The sequence below is a fragment of the Poecilia formosa genome, unplaced genomic scaffold, assembly GCF_000485575.1.
Source record: "Poecilia formosa unplaced genomic scaffold, Poecilia_formosa-5.1.2 Scaffold28, whole genome shotgun sequence".
Taxonomy (NCBI): domain Eukaryota; kingdom Metazoa; phylum Chordata; class Actinopteri; order Cyprinodontiformes; family Poeciliidae; genus Poecilia; species Poecilia formosa.
The window spans coordinates 3,458,797-3,484,058 of NW_006799967.1; the positions used below are offsets into that span (position 1 = coordinate 3,458,797).

A 25,262-nucleotide genomic window follows, 5' to 3' on the forward strand; every position below is an offset into this window, starting at 1 on the left:
GGCCATGACAGTGATAACAATGTGTACTTTTCATTTCAGACCACACTGTATGACAGTAGGTCAGGAACCAGGAACAGTAGCTTGACAGTAAAACTGATCACTACACTTCCCAAACATCACCAAAAATCTTTACAGTCATACTCTGTATAACAGTGACATTAAACTTACACAAGCACACACTGTTGAAAAAAACTATAGGTCATAGTTGGAGGATCAGACGTAGTCTAAATTCAAATGTTTGTGAAAAAGATATGTAGTGTTAGTTTTAAGATTTACTGAGGTATGCATTGTGGATTGGTTTCTTGTTCGAAAATAAAACTCCATTTATTTCTTTTCCTTGCACAGCTTGGTGAATTACTCAGCACTATCCCCCCAGCAAACAAAGCCAACCTTACACTCTCCTGCCCTGAACAAGGAGATTGGAAAAACTCCAACTTGGACAAACACAACCTACAGGACTTCATCAACATGAAACTAAACTCGGCTCTCATCCTCCCAGAAATGGAGGGTCTCTCAGAGTTCACCGAGTATTTATCAGAATCAGTAGAGATCCCTTCTCCTTTTGACATGTTGGAGCCCCCGACATCAGGTGGATTTCTCAAACTTTCTAAGCCATGTTGTTATATTTTCCCCGGTGGTCGAGGAGACTCTGCTCTCTTTGCTGTAAATGGCTTCAACATGCTCATTAACGGCGGCTCCGACAGGAGGTCATGCTTCTGGAAGCTGGTGAGACATCTAGATCGGGTGGACTCCATCCTCTTGACTCATATTGGTGAAGACAATTTGCCAGGCATCAACAGTATGCTACAGAGGAAAATGGCAGAGCTTGAGGAGGAGCAATCGCAGGGTTCGACAGCTAACAGTGACTGGGTGAAGAACATGATTTCTCCAGATATCGGCGTTGTCTTTGTGAATTTTCCCGAGAACCTGGAAAACCCTGAACCTGATTACAAAGTGCGTAGGAATGTTGAGGAGGCAGCATTCACTCAGGTGTTCCTCAACAAGCTAAATTTAAGAATCGAGCCTTTGCAGAAGCCTGTAGGAAACACCATAGAACCAATCACACTTTTTCAGAAAATGGGTGTTGGGAGGCTTGAAATGTACGTGCTCAGTCCTTCAAAAAACAGCAAGGAGATGCAGCACTTTATGAAGCAGTGGACAGGAAGTGAAAATGACACTACCTCCATTCTTTTACCGAATGGAAAAGAGTCTGAATTCCCCCTTTCCTACTTGACGTCAATCTCTTCACTCATTGTGTGGCATCCCACAAACCCCTCCGATAAGGTTGTACGGGTTCTGTTTCCTGGAAATGCCATCCAGGACCACATATTTGAAGGCTTAGAGAAGTTAAAGCATTTAGAGTTCTTGAAACAGCCAGTTGTCACTCAAAAAACTATGCCTTCCAGTACCCCATCCACACCAACACTGAAGCAAGCAAAGATGAAACACAGAACAGACAGCAAAGAGAGCCTAAAGTCTACCCCAAAGCCATCACCAAGCAAAGCCATGCGGAAGATTTCAAAGGAGGAAACACCAGAGAAGGCAAAGACAGACACAGAATCAACTCCTGAGAAAACACTGAAGATAGATAAAAAGGAAAAGGTCCCCTTGAAAAAGGAAAAGGCAAAGCCACAGGAGAAAGAACCAAAGGCAAATGCAGATCAAACTGGACAAAATGAAACTCCTGAAAAAAAATCCGAAGCAAAGTCTAAAATGGAAAAAATTAAAAAGGAGGCCAAACCATCAGCAGAAAAGAAAAAAGAGGTTAAAAAAGAAGTAGCAAGGAAGGATGAAGCTAAGAAGGAAGAAAAAATGAAGAAGGACGAGGCAAAGAAAGTTATAAAAAAGGATACAAGAAGAGATTCTCCAATGAAGGAGAAGAAGGAAGAAAAGAAAGAACAAAAGAAAGATGCAAAAAGACTCTCCAAAGATGTTAAAAAGACTTCAAATGCAGGTGAGGAAAAGAATCTAAAACCAAAGCCACTGAAAAAGGATGACTCTTCAAAGAGAGATCTGGGAGCTCCTTCCAAGTTAAAAGATAAAGGAAAGTCAAAGGTGATAAAAAAAGAAACGAAGGTAGAAAACAAACTAGCAGCAAGTACTGCCATTGTTGCAGAAGACCCAGAGGCAGAAAGATTCCTGATGTCCTCCCCAGAAGACCTCACAAAAGACTTTGAGGAACTTAGAGCTGAAGAGTTTGTTGAGGATGATGCAACTGTTCAGCAAGATGAGAAATTGGCTTCGGTGGCCCAAAACGAACAAGTGATACAAACCAAAGAGTCACCTGAAGGATTAGAGTCTGTGGATGAGGGCATAACAACAACAGAGGCAGAAGGTGACAGTGGAGGGACTCCAGATGAGCAAGTCCTGAAAGGCAAGCTCAATGGCAGCGCTTGTGAGAAGTTCGAGGATGAGGGCACTGTATTGGAGGAGACATCTGAGGGAGGGAACTATGATGAGAAGGGAGAGACTGAGGAGGTTTATGAGCCACAGGAAGCAGAATCAGATAAAAATAACCACCAAAATGAGCTCCAAGCCAAATATGATAAACCGGAACAAAGAGATGAAGCGGAGGACAATGATGATATCACAAATAAAAATGTAGTAGAGGAGCATCTAAGTCCTGACACAACAGAGAAGCAAAAGCTCTTTGAATCAGCTTCACCCAAAGTGTCTTCCCCAGTTTCTCCTGCTGCATGCACCCGTGATGAAATTCCTCCTGTTGGCTTTGAGAGCTTCACAACTTCAGATGAAGAGAACCGAGATGAGCCACCAGAAGAGTATACAGTCACATCGGGTTACACGCAGTCCACTATGGAAATCTCCAGTTTGCCTACTCCCATGGATGAGATGTTGACTCCCAGGGACATTTTGAGTGATGAAACACCCAATGACGAGACAGGATCTCCATCGCAGGACGCTGAAAGGTTTGGGAAATCAGAGTCAGCAGAGTTTGAGAAAAAGAACCTCTCTCCACTTCAAGATATACCGGGTACAGGTTTTTCTCAGAGTGACGTCACAGAAGGCCAAGACTACCACCATTCTGCTTTAACAGTATCCCCCCCTTCGCCTCTAAAAGAGGATCTGTTTTGTGAAGAGCTTCCATCAGGTGGAATAGCTGAAGAATTTCCAACTTTTCAAGAGTCAAATGAAAGGCATGACTCAGTCAAACTTTGTTCGGTCTCCACAACATCTCCTGTTGTTCGATCTCCCTCAGTGGAGGTTAAGAACATCATTCATCCTTCTTCAACGATGGTTGCTCCAATAGAACTGTCATCCACCCTGACAAGTTGCACCCAAGCCACAGCTGATTCCTACAAGAGCCCTGATGACAAACCTTTGGAAGGAGCTAGTTCGCCTCAGTCCTCTGGTCACACACCGTACTATCAGTCACCAGTTGATGAGAAAGTAGAAACTCTACCACCTCTTTCAGAGGACAGCTCACAGGGTCCAATTATTGTGGATGTCACAAGTGATAAAGAAGAGTCCTACAGTGGAGTTACTTCTGAGCCTAATGATCCAGCAGTAGAAAAATCATCACCAGTAGATAGGACAGATTCCGCTCCAAGAAGCCCATCTGTACTTGAGCCTGAATCCCCACAGGAGTCATCACCCATCGATGCAGAGGCTAAGAAACAGGAAGAGATCAGCCATTCACTGCTGTCCTCAGCGCCACTGAACAAACATGAATCTGACTCCGGTGCTTTTACAACTTTTAAAGAAGAGAGTAAAATGTCTATTTCGGAGGGCACTACATCAGACAAGTCTGAAACTCCCCTGGAAGAAGTGGTTGCAGAAGATACATTTTCACACTTAGCCTCAGCATCCACAGCTTCTCTGGCCACTAGTTCGTTGCCAGAACCAACTACTGGTTCTCCTTCTCTGCATGCTGAGGTAGGCTCACCTCACTCAACAGAGGTTGATGACTCTTTGTCTGTCTCAGTGGTTCAGACTCCAACCACCTTTCATGAGGCAGAGGGATCACCAACTAAGGAAGATAGTCCAAGGCCAATGTCTATCTCCCCAGAAATCTCACCTAAGACTAAAAGCAAAGTGCAGACGCAGGACACAAAATCTCCAGAGCATTCCACTATGTCTTTAGAGTTTGGCCAGGAGTCACCCGATCATTCCTTAGCCCTGGATTTCAGTAAGCAATCTCCAGAGCACCAGTCACTGGGCAGCAATTCTCATGCTACTGAAAATGGTCCAACTGAAGTGGACTACAGTCCCTCAGATGTAACAGAGGTAAAGGCGTCTAGAGAACCAAAATGTACAGAAAACCCTTTGCTTTTTGAAGGAGGTGATTCAGCCCGAGCCACTTCGGCAACCCCTTCAGATGCATCTCAGTCTTCTGTTACAGCTCCATGTCAAATGACAGAGAACCTACATTCTGCTGTGGAGCAGACAGATAAGTCTCCATCCACCCCAAAAGCCTCATCTCTTACCCTGTCTCCCCATTCCAATGAACCCTCCCCAGTGTTAGGAGGTCCCCTGGCTAATACGAGCATTAGTCCAGTTTCGGAAACCACAGCCAAAATGGATTCGGAGCAGAAACTTGACAAGTCACCATCACCTCCCAAAGTTCCTTCCCCATCTACATCTTTCAATATTCCAAAAGAAGATACTCTTTCCCCCAAAACAGAAACAAATCCATTCAAATGTGATGACTCTGTACTTGAAAAGAATTCTACAAGTCCAAAAGTTCCTTCACCATCAGAACTACCTCTCTCCTTTGAGCCTTACGATTTTAATTCTCCCTGTGGCTCTAGGGAACCAGACTCCCTTAAAAAGAGCTTCTGTGCTCCATCCAAGACAGATGTTGATCTTTGCCTTGTGAAATCTTGTGAGTACCGTCACCCCAAGACTGAGCTGTCACCATCATTCATCAACCCAAACCCTCTAGAATACTTTATTAATGAAGAAAACACATTGGATGAGGAGAAGCCCCTGGCCAAGTCAGGTGGTGGACCCCCGCCACCAGGAGGTAAGCTGTCTGCCAAGCAATGTGAGGATACTCCACCCACATCCATCAGTGAATCTGCCCCATCACAGACAGACTCAGACGTACCTCCAGGAACAGAAGAGTGCCCTTCCATCACAGCAGATGCAAACATTGACTCTGAAGATGACTCTGAAACTTTGCCGAGCGACAGAACTGTGACATACAGGCATGCTGATCCACCTCCACTGGCACTCAGGGACTCTGCTCCAACTTCAGGTAATCATGATGTTTGTATGGTGGACCCAGAAGCCCTCAAGGCTGAAGAAAACCTTCACAATGCAAATACAGATGGCGGAGACAAGACCAGAAAGAAAAAGCTATTGAAAAAGTCCTCATCGCCAGCCAGGAAGAGTGGTCTGTCCAAGGTTAAGGACTCAAAGACTGCTTCTCCAAAGAAGGGTGTTGGAGAAGGAAAAGATGTCAAAAATGCAACCAATACGTCTGCATCCAAAGGTGTGAAAAGCTCTGCATTGGGTGGGTATTCTTTTAAACAAGATCGTCTTTTATGCTTGTGTTGTTGTACATACAGTATTTGATGCAGTTGAGACTTTGACTAAGACAAAAACCAAAAATCTTTTTCAGGTACCGGAAGTGGGAAAGTGCCACCTCTGTCCAACTGCCCTCCTGTGTACATGGATTTGGTTTACATTCCTAATCACTGCAGTGCCAAAAATGTGGATGCTGAATTCTTTAAACGTGTCCGCTCCTCTTACTATGTAGTCAGTGGCAACAATCAATCAGCTCAGGAACCCAGTAGAGCCGTCTTGGATGCTTTACTTGAAGGAAAAACCCAGTGGGGAAACGGCATGCAGGTAAGTTTTAAGTAACCAGTGAGCTTGTAAATATATCCAGTGCTAAAAACCTGTAAAAGATTGGAACAAATTCATCATTGATTTAAAAAACTTGTTTTTGAAGAAAGATTTTCTTCGACTAATTAAGATTCATCAGAATCTTACCTGTGGTGAAAACCTGACATTAAAAAAAGTCTTATAAATTCCAAGTAGAATAATTGTCCAGTAAATATTCTATGAGAACATTAAGTAAATTAGAAAGCAATAAAATCATGGCAAATGATTTAGTTGAAAGTGAAAAACATACATTGAATTTGTGGTTTTATATTCCTTGCTTTTGCCATCGTCCTGCACAATATTGATTTTTTTTTTTATTTGCTTATCATACAATGAGACTATTTTGTGTTTGCCTCATGACAACCTTGCTAATAAATTCAGAGATTAATAATACTCAGAGCAACTTAATGATAAAAACGAACAAGTACAAAACTTTTGAGGTTTTGAGGTGCTGACCATTGCATTTAAGTCACTGACAACTCAAGACTACTCCACACAACCCCGTAGCAGAAATATGCACTGTTCCTTTAAACCTGCAATCAGTGTTCTGACCAGATTCAGAAATGTACTCTCATCAAATAATTTCCCTTTGCTTCCTTAAGGTTACTCTAATTCCAACCCACGACACAGATGTGATGAGGGAGTGGTACCAGGAGACCCACGACAAGCAGCAGGAGCTGAACATCATGGTTCTGGCCAGCAGCAGCACAGTTGTCATGCAAGATGAGTCCTTCCCAGCTTGTAAGATAGAGCTGTAGCCTTGTTCTAAATGCCAGAAAGGAGTGTTGTCTTCAAAGAAAACCAAACCCATGTAGCACTAAGCTTGAACTGACACAAAAACACTGAATGAAATGAAAACCTGTAATGACCATTAACTAATGTTACCAAAAGAAGAAGATTAGGGCCTTCATGTTTCGGCTTGATCCTGATGAAAGGATCAAAGAGACAAAAACCCAAATAAACCAGCAGCACCCCCTGAATGTCCAGACTTGCCAGTTTTAATATAGTCACATAATGATGGTACTTTTTTTTTTTCCTCTGAGTCTCCTGATCAATACTTATTGATTCTTTTGTATTATCATAAAGCTCTGTAATATTCAGTTAGAGCTTTTTGGCAAGCAGAACAACAATAAAAGCTGTTGTTCTGAAACAACAGCTTTTATTTACAACAAATGGGAGGAAAAATGTCTTTCTGTAACTGCCTTAGAGAGTCAAAGTGAATGTAGAAGACCTGATTGGATGAACAACTCTGAAGACCCAATAATTACTAAATGGTGACAGCTACAGTGAGAAATGATAATAGACTGGGATGCTTGAGATCATTGTTCATTAATATAATGACTGCTGCTACCAATAGAATCTGTTTTTTCCTTTAATTTTTAAGTTAGCTGAATTGTATTATTTATTTAACTATGCCAACAATATGTTTTGCAGTGAGCTATGACAGTAAATTAAAACTTTTGTTTATGACTATTTAATTTTTTACATCATTTAATGGGTTCAGAAAACTCTAGTGTGTACAAAATCATTTTATAGACTTTATTGTCTGTAAAAGAAATGTAGAGGAACGGCTTTAATTTTGGAATATCTGTTTTACTTGCAGATTTTATGCTAATTCAAGAAAAAGGGAACCTTATCTTATTTCTTAGAAGTGTTTTTTTATGTAATCAGTGAGTGAGCTAAAGCCTTTTCCCATTGTAAAGCTGGCAAAGCAGGATATTTTCATAATCCTTACAATGTCTTGTTTTTCTAAATTGTACTATAATTATAAATAGCTTTGTGGCCAATAGAGTGGTTGGGAGGCATGCATGAGTTACGCTATACTGGAACTTTTCTTACTTTTAATGAGGTTTTTGCTCAGAATTGCTTTTAGGACGTACAAGAAATTACAATGAGAGAACAAAAGACTAATTTTGAAAAGGGGGGGAAAAAAGAAGCACCCAATCAGTGATTTTTGCAAGTTTTCAATGACATATGTACTCCACACAAATTCCAACAAAAGGCAGTGGCGCCGTAGTAACAGAAAACACGACCTTGGGCACAATGTGTCATACATTTTCATTCTCAGCCAAAAAGAAAAAAAAAGAACAAAACATGGGTGAGAACGACAACAAACTAACTTCTCGAAGAATCTCGGTCACCAGGGAGGCAGCACACAGAGGTGCGAGTGAATGGCTTGTGTGTTTTTTGACAAAAGTATGTAAAACCAAACACTAGACACTTTAAAGAACAAACATGACTCACATCAAACTTACAGTAAACTGGCCACTAATCATCTCTGACAGGCCAGCATATGGAGGAACATTTAAGCAACCACACACTGATTACATGCTCTGGTATTTTGGGCTATCCAATGTAGTCTCATTGGGTATTTCTTAAATGACGTCAGTTTTTCATGATACCACCACAGACTGGTTTTCCCGCAGGGGAACCTCAAAACCACCACATCACCACGAACGTACTGTCAAACTGAACTGACATTTCTCTTCTCTGTTCTCTGGTTCCTTCCCTTCACTTCCTCTATTTCTCTTTCGCTCTCTCTCTCTGACTCTCTATCTGCCTTTTCTCCCACCATGTCTTTCTCTCGGAAGAAGTTTAAAAATGTTTGTCTGCAGCTGTGTGGTATATTTGTCTTGTGATTCTGGCATCCCTTCTGCCCTTTCCCCCAGACTCATATGTAACCTATAGCAATTAGTTTCCTTAGTGCTTTCAGATGTTTGTGTGCTATCTGTCCTCTACAGTACCTGTTATGGCAAATCTTATGTAAGAGTAACCACAAATTAAAGGACAGCCACAATAAAATCTGTTGTGAAAGAATAAAGATTTGTCTTCTTGAGTTTTTCCCCCTGCCCCCATTGTTTAAAGCCAATTTTTATTAACATATGATACAAAGAGAGTGGAGAAAATGAGTAAATTTACAACACCATCCTGACCATGGCTGGTTTATATTAAAATGGCGTTCTTTCATCTTTGCGAATGTGTCTCAAGTTTAGAAATGCAATCAGTAGCATTTGAAAGTTTTACAGCAGAACGGTTGCAAAGATCTTAAAGAAGCTTTTAGGTTTTACTCAACATGCCTTGGTGATGTCATAACTTTTTATATATCCAATTGACCAGCTGATGTTAATTTGCACTGATTGGTGGCCGATTTCAGCTTTTCGATTTCAGGGAAATATATTTTCTGAGAAAAAACAAAAACAACTTGACATGTTCAGTACTTATTATTCATGTCACATTTCTGGCAGCGTCTTGTCTGACAGCGTATAGGTGTCATGGAAAAATGGAAAATGTCTGAATGCTTGTTCAAGAATATTGCGAGGAATAGGACTGACTAAAGCAATTTTCGTCTGACATGAAATTCCGAGGTAATCCCCAGTTCCATGCATCCTAATGTGTTCATTGCCAGTCTGCCTTGTCAATCTGTCTCCTATTTGTCTGTATTTATAGCAGCTGTGTGATTAAAATGTGATTTATAGAGCATTCCCTCCTATTCTATTTAAATTAAATTATATGGCTGGTAATAGTATAATGTCAGAGGACCGAAGAGTTGACAGGTTAATGACATGAGGCCAACGATGACTGACTGTACATGACACTGAAGCCCCGGGGGAAGAGTTTTTCTTCCAGTGTTTCTGATAAATTGAGCTACGAAGGCCAGACAGATGGATCTATGCTCCTACTGTGAGATGTAGCATGAACCAGAGTCACAGGTTTTGTTTTACTGGTGGAATGGGCCATACTTTGAACTCTTTGGCATTGATATTACTACTTTTACAGAATGCAGTTAGTGTAATGTTATCATTAATTGAACTTCATTCCTGGTCAGAATGGAGATGATTATCGTCGTTATCGTCCAGCCATAGCGGCCTAAGCTAAAGCAAGTGTCACTTTGTGTCAAGTCTCATACCACAAAAAAATTAAAACAATGGATTATTTTATCAAATGTTAATCAGGTCAGTATAAAAGAAATATGATTTTTGAACATTCTTTTGGTCATCTTTTACATGCAGTTTATTTGGAGTCCAAATCATTGTGTGACTGGTGATTCAACTGAAAACAACTTAAAATGAGGATTTTTTTCTCTAAATGTTCTCTAAAAGTTTGATTTTTCTAAAAATTTTCAGTGTAGCATTATGGTATTACAATAAGATATACATTTTTTGTAAGCTTTTTTATGCATATACACTTTTTTTGTTTTTTTAACAATGGTGCCAGTAAATATAGAGGAATCTGTGCTTAAGATATACAATAAAGTACAGATAGACAAAAGACAAATGAGAAAGAAAAAGAAGAAATTAAAATTGATTTGAGAAAACGTGCAAGAATATGAGTTTATTAATTTTACTGAAAAGAATGGCAAGTAATTAGGATACACATTTGATCTGATAGCTCTAACTATCCATTAACATTTCTAATATTGAAATATTTTACAGTTAATGTCAGGAGATAAAGTTTTATTTTATATCTGGTAAAAAGCACAAAATGTCTCTTCCTTCTAAATTTCCTCAGCTAACTACTGCTGACAGATGAGCTAAAAGTGTCTTCTGAGTTCAGCTTGTACTGTAGAAAATATAAATATTTAAAACCTCTATGTGCAAGTCTTCCCCTGCATTTATTTATTAATTTAACGATTAAAAAAAAAAAAAAGCTGTGTACTGTCTATTCGAAATGCCACTGTTGAGTATGAGTTCACATGTTACAATACATATCTTGAAACTGGCAATTATTATTATTTTTTTTTTTATCAAGACTATCAGACCATAACAATCTCATGACAAGCCCATGGCTATTTCCTTGTTACTTTAGCTTCCTCGTGCAGCTCCAAGTGTGCATGTCAGGTTAATTGGCAGTTTTAGTTTGACCTTAAAGTAGGTTGTTTATCACGTGCATGACTCTGGTCCTGTGATAGGCAGGCAATCTGTGGAAGTTGTAGCTCACCTCTTCCCTGGTGACAGCTAAGACAGGTTCCAGCCCCCCGAGAGCTCAGAAGAAAATGAAGTAATAAAGCTTTAATAGATTTGAGATGTATTGAGCAGCTCCTGTGTGTTTTAAGCTGACAGACATTTTGATTTAGATATAAAAAGCAAAAATAATAGTTGTGCAGATAGTAATGAGAATCACTGTAATTCTATTTATTTTTGTTTTATAAGAGTTACTACAAATTTCAAAAGCTAAATTACAATCTTCTGGCTTGGACATTAAGTGAACCTGTTTTCTATTTCCTCTTGTGTGCTATAATATTATAAAAAAAATATACAAATGAGACAACATCCCAGACTTTCTCTAGATAAAGCATCCACCAGCAGGTATTTATTATCAATGTGAATCTCAAAAACATCTGCCAACAAACTTAGATCTTCCGTTTTTCTGCAGACGGAGGCTTTGTCTTTTTCTTTCAAGGGCAATCAGCTCCAGCTGTTTTCACGCTGTTCCAAAACCGTTTCAGTGGGGACGTTTATTAGTGATGACGGGACACCCGAGGCGCTTTCCAAAACCAAAGGGAAGTGCATGTCAGGATAAATCAAAGAAGATCTAAAAATTGCAGTCCCTCAGCTCAACCTGGCTGTTTGTCTGGGAAATCAGACACTAATGTGTTACAATATCCAGATAAATGATGATATTTCTCCTTTGAATTGTTTGCCTCTAGGTACAGATGAGCAATTAGTATGGAATCATATTTATGCAGAGGGATAAACTGGGAGAGAAAGAGGCTCATGCACCTTCCAGGATGCCATAAATTATCCAAGGGACCTGTATCTTATTGGCTGAGCTATCTCAGCTGGATGGGCTGAGATCATGTTGCTACGGCAACAGTGGGGAACCTCCCAGTTCTTTCTCTCTGCATTGTTGTTTATCATAGGAGTTTATTATGGAAGCATCCACTGTAGAGAGTTCACTTTTCAAAACTTACCAGTATGCTTTTTTTCAAAATGACAGCAAAATTGATAGTAATTCCACCAAAGCCTGTAACAGGACTTATAGAAAACATTTTAAAAATCAAGATATTATTCAAATAGTTTGATTTCAGCAAGCTATTTGAACATGCCCGATACATTTTAGTTTTGACACGTACATACTGGAAATACGCACTAATAAACAGCAAGAGTGTAACCTATTTTAAGGCATGGTTTCATTTTAAATGTATGGTGACGTCAAGCCGTTACAAGGAAAATACAGGAGAAACCTTTTAAGGACGCTCCTTTTCTGTTACGTAATCTTGTCAGGTCAGTGGGGGCACAAACCTAAAAAGGCAGGAAGTGCTACTTCCTGCAGCGTCCTGTAATGACGTATCAGTAGATCTACACCAGATCGACATTATTTGTACCAGATTGTATTCCACCGTTTTATCTCTGAGCTCAAAATGTACAGTTAACCTTCCCATTTCATAGTTTTTAAATCATTAAGTCTATTCAAATACTTTCAGTAAAAGACATAAGCTTATTATAATACAATAATAAACTATAAAAAAGTATTAAATAAAATATTGAACATGAAAAGAATCATAGTTTATTGCACATCATCAAGTAATATGCTTTTAAAAGTACTCATAGATATGTACATGGCATGAACTAGCTTTTCAATTGCAATAGTATGTAATGTCATCACTATTTTAAATTAGCTCTCAAAAGTGAAAAGAATTGATAAGTAACAGATTCATGTTTTTAAACATAAAGATCATTTTAAAAAAGTGTAGTTTTGTTCATTGCTTTGAAATTCCACAACAGAATAACACTGAACACTGCAAGAAATAAGAAAGCAACAAGTTTTTTTCTTCTTTTCTTTAGTCATTTTAATATAATATGTTTATTTTTTTAAATGTTCCTTAAATGTGAGGGGGAATGTATTCATACTGTTTTTGTACAGATTTGATTCATTTGCTGTTTTGATTTTTTCTTTTTTTCTTTTCTAAAACTCTAAAATGTAAGTAATAATGTGGTTCTGCGGTTTAATAATAAAATAAACAATGAAACCATCTAAGTCTATCATTTTAAATGGCTATGTGGCTTTTGTGGATCTGGACAATTTAATTAAGAAGGGAAAACATGGCTCTTTACGTGGTTATTATTATTATTTCATACAGATGTTCGGTGTGCACATTGTAATGCTTTTCTGAAACGACCAGAATCACTGCGCCATCTAGAGGTGGAGTTTGAGAAGTAAATAAATTAACATTGCAGAGTGTGGCGCCATGTTGGAAGATACCAAAATCTATCTGCAAAACAGAAACTGTCAAACTACTGTGGTACTACTTGTTCAAAAATATATTTAATATGAATGTAATCTCTAAATTATTTTAGGCAGTTTATGAATAATTATCAGAGCATTTCGATGTAAACTTACTTATCGGAACTCGAATACGACGCCACATACCACCCCTTCTTTTTTCATGTGTAAGTTTGGTCGACTAGTGTCATGGCGCTGCTGGGGACACTAGCTGCTAAATGTTGTCGGTCGTTACTTTCTAAACCCTGCAAAGGGCTGTTCTGTGGAGTTTTACGGCCAAGCTGGGTCCAGGGCTGCATTGGAGGTAAGAGAAACAAAATGAAAACCGACAGCGACGGTCCTGTTTCATGCTACACATGATTGTGGAAACTTACAGGACAGGGTAAAGCAAGCACCTCCGTTGTAGACCATGAAAACGCATAGCACATGTTCATTCATAGTAAACGAACCAACTCAGAAATACTAGCATTTCCAAAAAGTCTTAAAGGCTTGAGTTGCTTGTAAAAGTTCTGCACTGACTGGGGCGAATGGAGTTATTGTAAAACATGTCAGCTGTCAATTCAAAGTGGCCTGGAATTTAAAACATTCCCACAAGTAATCATCTTCTGTTTTGTCGTTTAAACATCGATGCTCGAAAAAAATAATATATAGAAATCTTTTACATTCGTTAATTTAATTATTGAAAGCGTTTCACCTCTGACTATGTTGAGCAGCATAGCGTTACCAAACATCAGTCCTTTGTGGAGGCCCTTTGAACATTCTGTCACAAATACACATTTTAAGTTAACTTATTAATATTGTTCAGCTCTTCCCCCATAGCAAAAGTGGAGAAAGCATAATAATTCAGTTTCATCTGTGAGCACTACAAATGAATAGTTTAGAAACGTTTCAAGTATGATCAGTTATGCAGAAGAAACAACATGGGTCCCAGCACTGAACCTTGAGGAACTTTAGCATTTATAAACCTGTTTATTTAAGCAGATTTTTAACATTTTTCACCAAGTCAGTGATAACTCTTATGCAATATGTTTGCTTTTTCTTTGGTAATATTTGCTAAACAATATCATCTAATAATGCACACAATATTCCGCATCATTTATAGCAGTTGTTGATTTTTCCAACAGAAAAACAGTCAGTCTTTCTCTTGTAAATTCAGGCAGGTTTTGCAACCCTCATTTAATCTGGAAATGCTACCAACAAAAAACGGCCCACACTTAGTTTTACCTGTTCTCATTTCTATCCACAGCTAAGAGGCATTTGTTGTCGGAAGATGTTATCAAACTGCAGGATTTCCAGCAAAGAAAGCTTGCTGTGGCTCACCTCGTTACAGGATCAGCTGGTGAGAAACTGTTTGATGCTGAGCCTCAGTTTTAATGTGGAAATTTGCTTAAATTAAAATTGTCAACACACCTACACAGGCAATTACATTGAGCTGTTCAGAGAGAAGATGCAAAGAAATGAGCTGATTCTGCGAGATGAACTGAAGTTGCTTCTCCACCTGTGTCAAACGCCAGACGATATGCTAGTAGCCCGAAAAGCCATCTATAGGTAAGTGCTACTCTGTCCCAGACACAAGTTAGGCTGAAAGCCTTCACTATTTCTAGAAAACTAAAAATCCCATTTGTGAAATGTGAAAAGGTATCATGCGGAGAACCGGAACCTTTTGTACGGAGACTTCAAGTTTGGCCCACTTTTCATGAGGCTTTGCTATGAGCTCGGCATGGAGGGAATGGCTGCTGCAACTTTAACTGATAAGGTAACAAGTCAAAACCCTTAATTACATTAAATTACAACACAAAATAGAAACAACTTGTACAATTAATGTTTTTTTTTTCTTTCTACTCTGGACAGGATATGAAAGGTTTTTTCATTGATTCAACCACTTTTAACATCGCCATCAACATGTTGTTTGTTAAAGGCTTATATGAAAGTAAGGAATAAGTCACAGCCTACATGCATCATTAGAGGTAATATTCTAAAAAGCGTTTGTTGTTCTAGGCGCTATGGACGTTTTAAGAACAATGAAGAGCCAAGGAGTGCCATTCAACAAAGACACACTGACACTAGCCATTGCTACCTGCTATAAACTGGTAATGATTAAATTACAGTGCCTACCAAAAGTATTCACACCCCTTAAACTTTTTCACATTTTGTCTCATTAGCGCCACAATTTGTGCTCTTTGCTGGGATTTTATGGGATCAAGCAGTGCAAAAGAACTAATTTAATGTTCTACAATTGTGAAGAGGAGTGACAATACACTATCTAAAAAGTGTGGTGTGCATTTTTATTAACCCCCTTATCCTCAGTTGCCCAAAATAAAATTACATTAATATTAAGTAGAGTTAATTTTAGACATTACAGTTTTTCTGAGGAAACAAATACATAATTAGTTCATATTGACTAATTAATAATTAGTTGAATGCATGTTTCATTAATGTATTACTTTGTGTTTTTCCATGGCATTAAATCTAATAATAAATTAAATCTGCTGTTCCAGATCACAAAATGTGGAAAAGTTAATGGTGTTTTATTGCTTTTGCAAGACGAGTGTTTTTTTTAACCATGTTTTAGCACTTTGCCATCCCAAGTGTGTCTCTGTCTAGAGTTTGATCTTTTTGTTATTTGCTATTTGTTGCTCAGAACACAGCAGAATGCTACAGAATCTCTATGTCACTAATAGATGAAGAACAGACCAGAGGTCAGTTCATCACTCGCCATGCATATTGTTTTGCTGTAGCATTAGCACTCAGACGGGTGAGTTAAATCTGTGCTCTCTTAATGATGTTGCAGAAATACGTGCAAATAGTTTGAAAAATAACCCCCTGTTCTCTTCTGTTTTTGTGTCAGAATGACGTAGAAAAGGCACACTCTATATATTCACAAATCATGAGCACTGACAGCAAGTTGTGTCAAAACTTTAAAGTAAGTATGCAGCCTGTCATTGCACTGTATACATATTTATTGGGGGTTTTTGGTCAAGTATGCATATTTTATATGTGTTTTTTTATGTTACAGGTTATGATACTTATCATGTCAGGAGATGTTTTAGGGGCTGTTTCTGTGCTGTCGGCAGCCATGTCGCCCAGTAGGTCGTTTTTTGTGAAAAAGCCAGAGTTTTCCAAGGAAGTGGTAAGTGATTACAAACGCTGTCAGATTTGTCACATGACAGGTTGTAATGCAAAAAGGTTCTAAGGCATATGGATTTTTTTTTTTTTTCTATTGGCTGGTTTTCAGGTCGATTTGCTGCTTTTGAGGAGTGAAGGCAGACCATTCAAGATGAAAGTGGAGCAGGTGGTGACTCAGCTCGAACAGGCCGGTCAGGTGACCCAGGAGACCCTCGACGACATGCTGTGCCGTGTCCCGACGGGGAAGAGGAAACCGGTTATAATGGAGGTGGTGAGGAGGACCAGCCGAAGGACTCGGACGTCTCTGCAGTCCAGTCTGTTGTCGGAGTGAAGCCAGAGACGAACACCTAGAATCAACTCTCACTGGGGATGAACTATAATGTGAAATTTCCGGGATGTTATTGCACCCTATTAATATGGGCTCTGTTACCAGCACAATCATGAAAACCAATGGTGTTTATCTCACGCAGATAGAAAAATGTTAAATTCAAAAAATAAGACTGAAATAATCTTTTATTTTTATTTTATTTTAAACATTGAAGAGCTTTTTCAAAATTTACCAACACAAATCTCTTCATTTTCCCATAATCTTGGGATCAAGATCATGTCTGACCTGGGAGCAAGGTCAGACATGATCTTATTGTCAACAAAAAGTAGAATAACTCATGGTTATTTGAAGCTGCAGAGTACCTCTAAGAAAAGGACATTGTTTAAATCAAAACTATGATTCTTCCTGGAGTCAGATCAATAATCTGTAGATACATTGCACATCCCTATTACCTTTGATTATCCATCTCTGAAAGAAATGTATGTTCATGTTCTGCTGACAGGTATTTGGCTGCATATCTCGTCTTGCTAAAACTTTTTCAAGAAGAAAAAGAATAACCGTATTTGTGTTATATCTGCTTCCAAGAATGCTGTGTTAAAATTGAACAATTTGGGAGGGTTGTGTTTTGTATATCCGGTATAGATGTATGAGCGAGTGATTAAAGGTGTGCAAATATTTAATAATAAAATAGATTTGAAATGAACAAAACTAAGAAATTAAGAATTTCTTTGGTGTCATTGTATGCCGAGGATTAAACTGATAGGTTGCAAAATATTACCAGTAAGAACCTTCAGCCTGGACATGTGCCAGTAGTCTCTCACTCTTAACTGATTTAAATCATAGAGCTGATAAATTTTTTTTTAAAGATTGTTTAAAACAATGTTGGCATGTGCACATACAAAAATTAGGCTTTCCACATAGAACATCAAGTTCTACTGACACTCTTTCTGGCTTTATGGAGGTCAGAGTTGTTCTAAAACCTCAGACAACCCAAGTCTACAGAGGGACACTGCATCAGAACTGCTTTTTCCCCCAGTACAACATGATGGATTTGCAAAATGTCAAATATAGAAATGTACATATTTTTAAAGGTTCTGTTTTTGAAATAAAGGCCAATAGTGCCATTAAAAATAACCTTTTTAAATGTGCATGGTTCTGTATTTGACATTTTACAAATCCAAACATCCAACTCTGACCTCAGAAAGTGTGTCAGTCGAACTTGATGAAACACAGTGAACCAACACCAACAAATGACATGGCTATCTACAATTCATGTTCCTTATGTACGTTTTGCCATCATGTTTTCCTTCCACTCAACTTTCCATTGTGATGGTTGAATGGAATGCTCTTTGAGCAACTGCTCATGTTTCAACATTTCTGTGTTGACATCAGATTTTAATGGTGTTATTTACTATTCAAGTTTTTTTGAATCCTGCGTTTTGCAGTTTTTTTGTTTTTTTGTTTTTTGTTTTCAGTTTCAAGCCTACTCTTGGAAATAAACAGACCGAACAGGCCTGGAATATATCTCTCTTTTGTACTCTTTGAAATTTCAATATTACTTTTTAACGCGCTAACATTTCACTGTGATTTTCAGTACATTTAACTACTTTTGTGCTTTGAAAACATGAATGAAGCACTAAAGTAAACCTATTAAAGCTAAACATACAGATAGCTGTGTCGACTGTAAACAAAGGATGACGCATTTTAAGCCCCTCCCACCACGCACCGCTGACGCTGGCAGAGCTCCCGCAGTGAGCAACAAGACGAAGCTGCTTTTATTTAATCCAAACCCGTTAAATTGACCCTTAGCCGATGTAATAAGGTGTTTCCATTCGGTATTTTAGTAATTTATAAGGCGGCTTGGGAGTTCCAGGACATATGCGTCGGTGATATCCGCTCCTAGCGGCAGCTGGTGGCGATGCTACTGCTTGTGACCATCAGCTAGCACAGGCTTAGCTGGCTCGGAGTGACGGGGACAGAGAACCGTGGGCGAAGGCAGCTGGTGACATCAGGCAGCTGACACCAGCACACAAAAGGAAAAATATATATATACACATATATATATAAAAGGTTAGAAAGTTGGAATTGTACCTGGTTTCACCGAACTGGAGCGTAGTGGCGTATTAGGCTAGTTGGCAGCTGGTTTTGTTGCCTGGAGCGAACTTAACTTGGATATTATTGGGTGGTTTCAGGCTGTGAAATCTGCCCGTGGGTGTTTGAAAGCCGTAGCAGAAAAAGCCCCACAATGAGCTCCGAAGAGACAGCAGCGCCCAGCAAAGCCGCTCCGGATGATGATGGCATGACCTGGTGGTACAGATGGCTCTGCAAAATCGCTGGGGTTTTGGGAGGAATATGTAAGTAGCTGTCAGTGTCCTCTTCAAGTTTACACATTTTATGTAGTTTATTTGCCACACTACTTTTTTTGTTTTGTTTTGTTTTTCGGGGGAATTTATTCTTGTGCTTGTGATTGAATTATTTGTTTTGTGTATTTACTCGTGGCTGTGTTGGGACAGGATCCGTTTTGTGAGTGTGACGTTTGAGCGTGTAAATACCGCTTCATCTTTTGTCCCTGCTGCTTGTTCATTGTCCCCTCGCTGCAGCGGGGCGCCGCCTGGTTTGTTTGCTTTCCCCCTCTCAACCAGCCTTAATACTCTCGAAGAGGAGTGACACAACATCAGATTTGCTGAATATTCCCTTCAGTAAAAGCACAATCCATCTCGGCGTGAGACAGATTTGGTGGTGCCTTTGCAGTTTTCCAGCAGCACTGCAGCCCTCCGTCCCCTCCCTCTTTCCTCCCCAGTGACACCAGAGTCACAGTTCCTGTATCACATTAACCACTGCATTTTCAATGACTCCTGTATTATTAAGAGGGATGGACAGTGTGAGGGAGCAATGATCTGCTGTGAGGCCTGGTGCTGAAGCAGTTTTTTTCAAATAAAGTGGATGGTGAAAATACAAAAGATAGGTGGCAGGTGGGCTCATTTCTTTTACCAAGTAAGTTAAAAAGTCTTTAATATTAAGATGTACATAATGTTTGTTTTTAGTAGGCTGAAAATCTTCAATTACATTTAGTTCAAGTTATTTTATATTCTGCCAATTCACAGCAAATGTCATCTCAAGGTAAACGTGTCCATTTCAGATCCAGATTCAGTTAAAATCACCTAACATTTTCAAATATTTCTATTCAGATCCAGTTTCATGCAGTCCTGTATTTATCACAATATTATATTCAGTGATATACATTTGAGCTGTTTAATTCCAGTTGAAAAAACATATCAATGGCAGCATTAATGACAATTGATATGCTTTGATTTTTTTAGAAATATTTTCCAGTGCTTTATTTCTGTCATCCTGGAAGTCGCGTTTGAGTCTAAGCCATGAATAATTTTTTTCAGATTTCCACCCCAAATATAGCCTCACGGAGCCATGAGGCAATCCTGGAGTACCTGATAAAACGCGTTTCTTGGTTTACTGTGACTCTTTCCTTCTAACTGTTGAATCGTAATTGACCTAAAGCCTTATCCTTGTTCAGAAGTTTCTCTACTATAATTTTTGCAGTGCAGTAATTGAATGTCAGAGGAGTTTGTTGCGCAATCTCATTCTTTCTATTTTTCTGCTCTTATTTGCTGTATCTCACGCGCCTCTGCAAAGTGAGATTTTGCCAGTTCTCACCCTCTCCCTCTAATTCCCACTCTGATCATGTTTCCGTGAGTTTTCTCACAGCTTTCCTAGAACATATGAACACGACACTCGCGTTTCACTTACCTCAGAGCCTTTTTTTTTTTTTCCAACATAATTGCTTCCAATCAGCTCAACACGTATTTGTTTCTGATGGTCTATATATGTGGGGGTTTTCAGATGTTGTTTAGAGTAACCCCTCCTGCACCCTGCTATTAAAGCCAAGAATAAGAAAAGCTTAAAAAGCTGAAGTAAAAATGTGTCATTCTAGTCATGAAGTGGTTAGTGTTACTCATAAAATTCAAATCTATTTAGACTCTGAAACAGTTGTAATTATTATTATTATTTTTTTATTTGTTATAGTTATTTTAAGTGAAAGTTGTGACAAGGCGTTCCAGGTGTGTTTGGAGTGTAAATGTGCTGATTTCCAGAGACATCCTGCTGTTTGCAGTACTTGTCATGTTTTTATTAAACACAGAAGTGGCTGACGTTCATCTCTTTCGCAGCCTCGTCGTTCATTTAGCGATACCCTCTCCTCTGAGGAGTTTACCGTACAGATCAACGTCTTGTGGTGCGCCGTAATGTTTTGTGTCCGATCCCGCGACCTGCCATCTGTTTTACCACAAAAAAACAGCCGTCTCGTTTTGTCTCCTCCGCATGCAGCCTGCGCTGTCTCGGGAGTGTGGAACTGCGTCACTGTGAACCCTTTAAACATCGCTGCTGGAGTATGGATGGTGTAAGTTTCTCAAGTTGTAAATGTTCACCTGAATGTGTTTTGTTTTGCTGAGCACAAAATAATAAAATATACATATTTTTTTTCTAAACATTAACCCAACCAAGCAGAGCAGGTTAAATTTTAAAATAAAGCTGTTTCATGCACATATTTACTAGCAAGCATGGCCAGCACTCCAAACTGGGGTGAAAGTTCACCTTCCAGCAGGACAACGTCAATAAACCTACAGCCAGAGATTCAGTGGAATCTTTTATCAGTGCTGGTTGATCCACTGTTTTTCATGTTTAGGTGTTTCCCTGAGGTCACACACCTGATTTAAAACGATAGCTGATTAACATGCTTCTGCAGGGGGGAGTGTAATTATTTAAACCACGTGTGCAGGAACAGCTGCACATCTGTAATATGGAGGACAGTGGGGCCCTGACGACCAGGATCGAGAACCACTGCTTTAGATGAAAGTATGTTCTGTGTTGGGGTGGCCTAGTCAAAGTCCAGACCTAAATCTAACTGGGATTCATCGTCAAAACCTAAAAATTGAGAAGCGTAGATGGAATAGAATGTCTTTATTGTACAATCTCATGTGTATGGAGAGTCAAACCTCTAATTTCAGGGTTCACATTTAAAACAGAACATCAGATATTGAGCATTAAAGCCAAACAGGAAAGTATGTCTGTCTGAAATCACAAGAAAAGCCTTCCAACAAACACCCGAACAGAGCCACTTGTAAGTTTGTTCACGCCCTCCGTTTTGCGAGACATATTTATGATTTATATTATGCTAAAGACTTTTTTTTTTGACAGCTTAATTGTTATTTTCTCTTCTCGTTGATTTGTTTCTCTGTGTCTGAGATTGGCGCGCTGCTCCCAATAATTCCCTGTTCTGCTGTGCTTGTGGCCCCGCCCTCTCGTCTCAAGGTTGAATGCCTTTGTGCTGTTCCTTTGTGAGGTCCCATTCTGCTGCCAGTTCATAGAGTTTGCAAATGCGATCGCAGCCCGCGCTGACAAACTCAAGCCCTGGCAGAAAGCCCTCTTCTACTGCGGGTAAGAACAAGCATCCATTGTCAAAACGGCAGACGTCTGAGAAACCTGGACTTTTAAGCATAAACACTTATGTACGAAAGTTTTGTTTTTCATCACTTCTGCATGTTCTAAACGTTTGCCTTTTGTTTAATGTCCTTTTTGGTCACTTCTCCTCAGGATGGCCCTGTTTCCCGTGTTCCTGAGCTTCTCCATTACAACGCTGTTTGGAAACGCCATCGCCTTTGCCACAGGAGTTCTTTATGGCCTTGCATCTTTAGGCAAAAAGTGAGATGGCCTCTATAGGTTAAAAGCATGCAACACGTTACGCCTTTGTATTTAAACATGTCTTTTTTTTTTATTTATTTCCCAATGACTCGCATTATAACAGGCTCTCACGTTAAAGGCAGTTCACAACATTTTAATCAGTTAACACAATGCCACTCTAATGACCTTCCCTGTTTTTGATGCAAATAGGTTTAAACTGAGTGCGTTTTGTACTAATCCATTCTAACTCTGATTCTTGTATGCTTGCTTTTTCTTTATTTTTTCCCACTTATTTTTGTTGCCACCCTTCCTTCGCATCCCGTTTCCTCTTTTTCTTCTTCTTCTTTTTTTTTTTTTTTTTCCCCCGGCCATCTCAGGGGAGACGCTGTGACTTACGCCAGACTACAGCACCAGAAGCAGGGAGACGAAGAGCGGACGGCAGGGACAGTAAACGGAGCTCCGGAGTGAGGAATCTGATTCTCCTCCTCCCCTCGTCTTGTTTTGCAGTTTTTTCACTTGGACCTTTCTGTTCATCCTACCTTTTGTCATGTTCTCCTTTCCAACACTACATAGTTGTTTATTTAACTGCTTAGTTTGGTGCATTTTTTTTGTTGTTGTTGTTCTGAACCAATACTGTCAACAAACGTTGAATTGATTTATTTACCTCCAATCTAAAAGATGGAATTTATCACCATGCTCAACACTTTTGAGGTTATTCTTTAAATTCTTCTTTTAGATTTTAGTTTGTTTTCTTTTAACCAACATTTACTTTTACAAAAACTGTTTTTTTTTTTTCCTCAAAGCCTCCCAGTAAATTACACGTGAAATGATTGTGATAGAAACAAAATGGAGCTCAGCTTGTTCAGGCAATGCAGAGACATGCAGTGCGGGCCGGAAGCTCACCAGCAAAAGATTTGACATTTTTACTATTTACTAATGACAGTATGACCGTTAAAAAGTGGTAAGAACTGAGTTTATGTTCTTCAGGGGGGGAAAGGAAAACCAATTTACAGTGGTAGTTATCCCACCAGCTGAACAAACAAATTTGACTGTTTAATATATATTTTTACATGAAACCTCCACCTGACTTGGAGCGAAAAGCCAAGCTAGCCAGGATCGTGGTCCGGAGGTTGAAATCTTCTGGTCTTGCATGATGAGGCCACAAATAACTACACAGATGTGTGGCTGCATTTTAGGGAAAACGAAACTCTGTCACTTGAAACTACTGAGTCTTACTGGGGATGTAACATTAGTAATAAAAATGGAACACATGCAGAAATGCTTCCGTTATAAAGTTTGAGTTTATCAAAAAGAAACCACAGGTCTGCCCACTACATGGGAGTTAAAATGTCCGATGCTCTCTGTAGCAAAAGGACACATTTAAAATGAAAGAGGAGTAGAGCAGTGCAATTTCATAAATCACAATGATGTTTGGATTTAGTTTATTCCTTGTTTTTGTTGTTGTGCCGGTTTTCATTTAAAACTGATGTTTTAAATTATCCAATCAAGCCAGATACAGTTAAGGAAATGATGTTTAAAAAGCCCAAAAGGGAATAACATTTATTACCGCATCGCGACAGTCTGCTACAGAAAAATGTGAAAATGAATGGGGAAAACATGAAAACAGGCAGGTGGGTTTCTTTTGGATAATTTGGATAAAATTTACAGTGAGAACAATAATTAGAACGTTTTTTTTGTTGTTTTTTTTAAACCTGGTGTTGTGTTGGACGAGGAACCAAGCTTATCTTCCCACCAAACATAAGTGTGGAGGATTGGCAGTGGATGTGCTTAGAAATGTCGATTCACTGTGTTTGAGAACTTCAGGAGGGTTTCCAGTGTGAGGGAAATTACTTCTTCAGTAATTCAAATCTATTTTAAAGCTTTCAATGCGTTTTTATCAGGGGTGAAAGTAAATATGGAGATCTCTGTTTATTCATAAAACCTAAAGTGTTTCCTTAACCTCTTCACTGTCTTTTTTTTTTTCACAGCTTTTGTATTTACTTACCTCTTTTGTTTTCATTTGTTTTCTTGATCAAATGAGAAATCTTGTATTCCCTTCACTTTTTGAACAGTTTTGACTTTATGGGCTTTGATCAATTAAGTCTCAGACTCCTGAGTTTTTAACCCCATTTCAGCCAAACCTGGAGTTCATAATAGGAAGATGTATTAAGGTCTGATAACATGGCACACAAAAACCTCTGAACAGTGGCTTGTGGGCATTTATGAACAAAGGCAAAAGGGATTGAATGTATCTGGTTTGTCCAAAGATTTCCACACAGTTTATTAGTTTTGTGTTAGACTTTTGTGTCCTTTTCTTTTTTGTATCCCCAGATAAGCTGATTTAGTGTAGCTCAGCCTGTGAAGCCTATAGGGAGCTGGGATGTGTGACCATTTGTAAAACATTTTGTAAAATTGTTTTTTTTTTTTTGTTTGTTTTTTGTTCTTTCTCTGTTTCTTTAAAAGAATTGGGTCATTATTAACGGTTTAATGGAGGGAAGTGTTTTTCTTCAGGGACTGCATGCCACTCATTAGGCAGGGTGATGGTTTACCTTAGTCATGATAAGCGAGACGGAGATTGTACGATTTAGCTGTTTTTATTGCCTTGCCCCAGAAAAACGAATGCTGCTTGCATGTGTCTCTTACAGCCTTCGCCGTCTAAAAGTCTCTATTCTGTCAGTTTACGATAAAGTTTTATTTAATGTACCACCAGGGACAGCTCTCAGGTATCACACAGACATAGCGCCAGCTGCACGACTTTGAAACTACTGTGTCACTTTAACCAGTTGAAACACTTTAGCAATCTCCGGTGTTGGTGAATGTTTAAGGAACATCACTGTTGGTTATTCTCCTGGTCCACACGCATTTGATTTATTGTCTTTATTTAGTTCGAGCAATTCGCCCGCTTGATTCATCTGTTGCCGCCGGGTGTTTAATGCCGTTTTAGCTGTAAGAGGTACGTGTACAGTCATTGTGTGTTGTGATGTGAAGTCTGATTCTGAATTTGGTGAAATAAACTTGCTACTACCAGTGCTGGGTTTGC

The 25,262-nt window shown here is 39.1% G+C and overlaps 3 protein-coding genes across 8 annotated transcripts in view; all 3 read left to right on the top strand.

Annotated features, from left to right (window-relative positions):
* map1b (microtubule-associated protein 1B) overlaps positions 1-25,262 on the top strand; it is a 42,478-nt gene that overhangs the window by 11,343 nt on the left and 5,873 nt on the right. The window contains exons 5-7 of one of the 3 annotated variants that reach the window (XM_007548936.2): positions 346-5,476; positions 5,585-5,814; positions 6,453-8,671. In XM_007548936.2, the coding sequence (XP_007548998.1) occupies positions 346-5,476; positions 5,585-5,814; positions 6,453-6,608 (5,517 nt within the window). In that variant the 3' untranslated portion in view covers positions 6,609-8,671. Of the gene's footprint in view, positions 1-345; positions 5,477-5,584; positions 5,815-6,452; positions 8,672-25,262 lie in introns of those variants that run through there. The other 2 variants (XM_007548938.2, XM_007548937.2) reach the window with 2 other exon arrangements.
* LOC103135918 (pentatricopeptide repeat-containing protein 2, mitochondrial-like) lies at positions 13,226-16,974 on the top strand. The gene is made up of 10 exons (XM_007548935.2): positions 13,226-13,378; positions 14,321-14,413; positions 14,493-14,622; positions 14,713-14,830; positions 14,926-15,004; positions 15,073-15,164; positions 15,716-15,829; positions 15,923-15,997; positions 16,091-16,204; positions 16,310-16,974. The coding sequence occupies exons 1-10, from the start codon at positions 13,264-13,266 to the stop codon at positions 16,529-16,531; spliced, it is 1,152 nt and encodes a 383-aa protein (XP_007548997.1). The 5' UTR covers positions 13,226-13,263; the 3' UTR covers positions 16,532-16,974.
* LOC103135917 (calcium channel flower homolog) lies at positions 18,232-25,251 on the top strand. Of its 4 annotated transcripts, none has more exons than XM_016669903.1 (6): positions 18,233-18,530; positions 18,721-18,882; positions 20,870-20,942; positions 21,854-21,979; positions 22,136-22,243; positions 22,600-25,251. In XM_016669903.1, the coding sequence occupies exons 2-6, from the start codon at positions 18,774-18,776 to the stop codon at positions 22,688-22,690; spliced, it is 507 nt and encodes a 168-aa protein (XP_016525389.1). In that variant the 5' UTR covers positions 18,233-18,530; positions 18,721-18,773; the 3' UTR covers positions 22,691-25,251. The 4 variants fall into 4 exon arrangements, with proteins under 4 accessions (XP_016525390.1, XP_016525389.1, XP_007548995.1 ...); XM_007548933.2 differs by having other exon boundaries at positions 18,234-18,598; XM_016669904.1 differs by lacking the exon at positions 22,600-25,251 and adding an exon at positions 22,347-22,591 and having other exon boundaries at positions 18,232-18,882.

What these genes read in the sequence shown, in the direction of transcription:
- LOC103135918 (XM_007548935.2), top strand. Translation starts at nt 13,264, where the DNA reads ATGGCGCTGCTGGGGACACTAGCTGCTAAATGTTGTCGGTCGTTACTT. An exon ending in TGTTAAAGGCTTATATGAAA is followed by an intron (nt 15,005 to 15,072) that starts GTAAGGAATAAG and finishes TTGTTGTTCTAG; the next exon opens with GCGCTATGGACGTTTTAAGA. An exon ending in TAGCATTAGCACTCAGACGG is followed by an intron (nt 15,830 to 15,922) that starts GTGAGTTAAATC and finishes TTTTTGTGTCAG; the next exon opens with AATGACGTAGAAAAGGCACA.
- LOC103135917 (XM_016669903.1), top strand. Translation starts at nt 18,774, where the DNA reads ATGAGCTCCGAAGAGACAGCAGCGCCCAGCAAAGCCGCTCCGGATGAT. An exon ending in TGGGGTTTTGGGAGGAATAT is followed by an intron (nt 18,883 to 20,869) that starts GTAAGTAGCTGT and finishes CTCCGCATGCAG; the next exon opens with CCTGCGCTGTCTCGGGAGTG. An exon ending in GCTGCTGGAGTATGGATGGT is followed by an intron (nt 20,943 to 21,853) that starts GTAAGTTTCTCA and finishes TCTCGTCTCAAG; the next exon opens with GTTGAATGCCTTTGTGCTGT.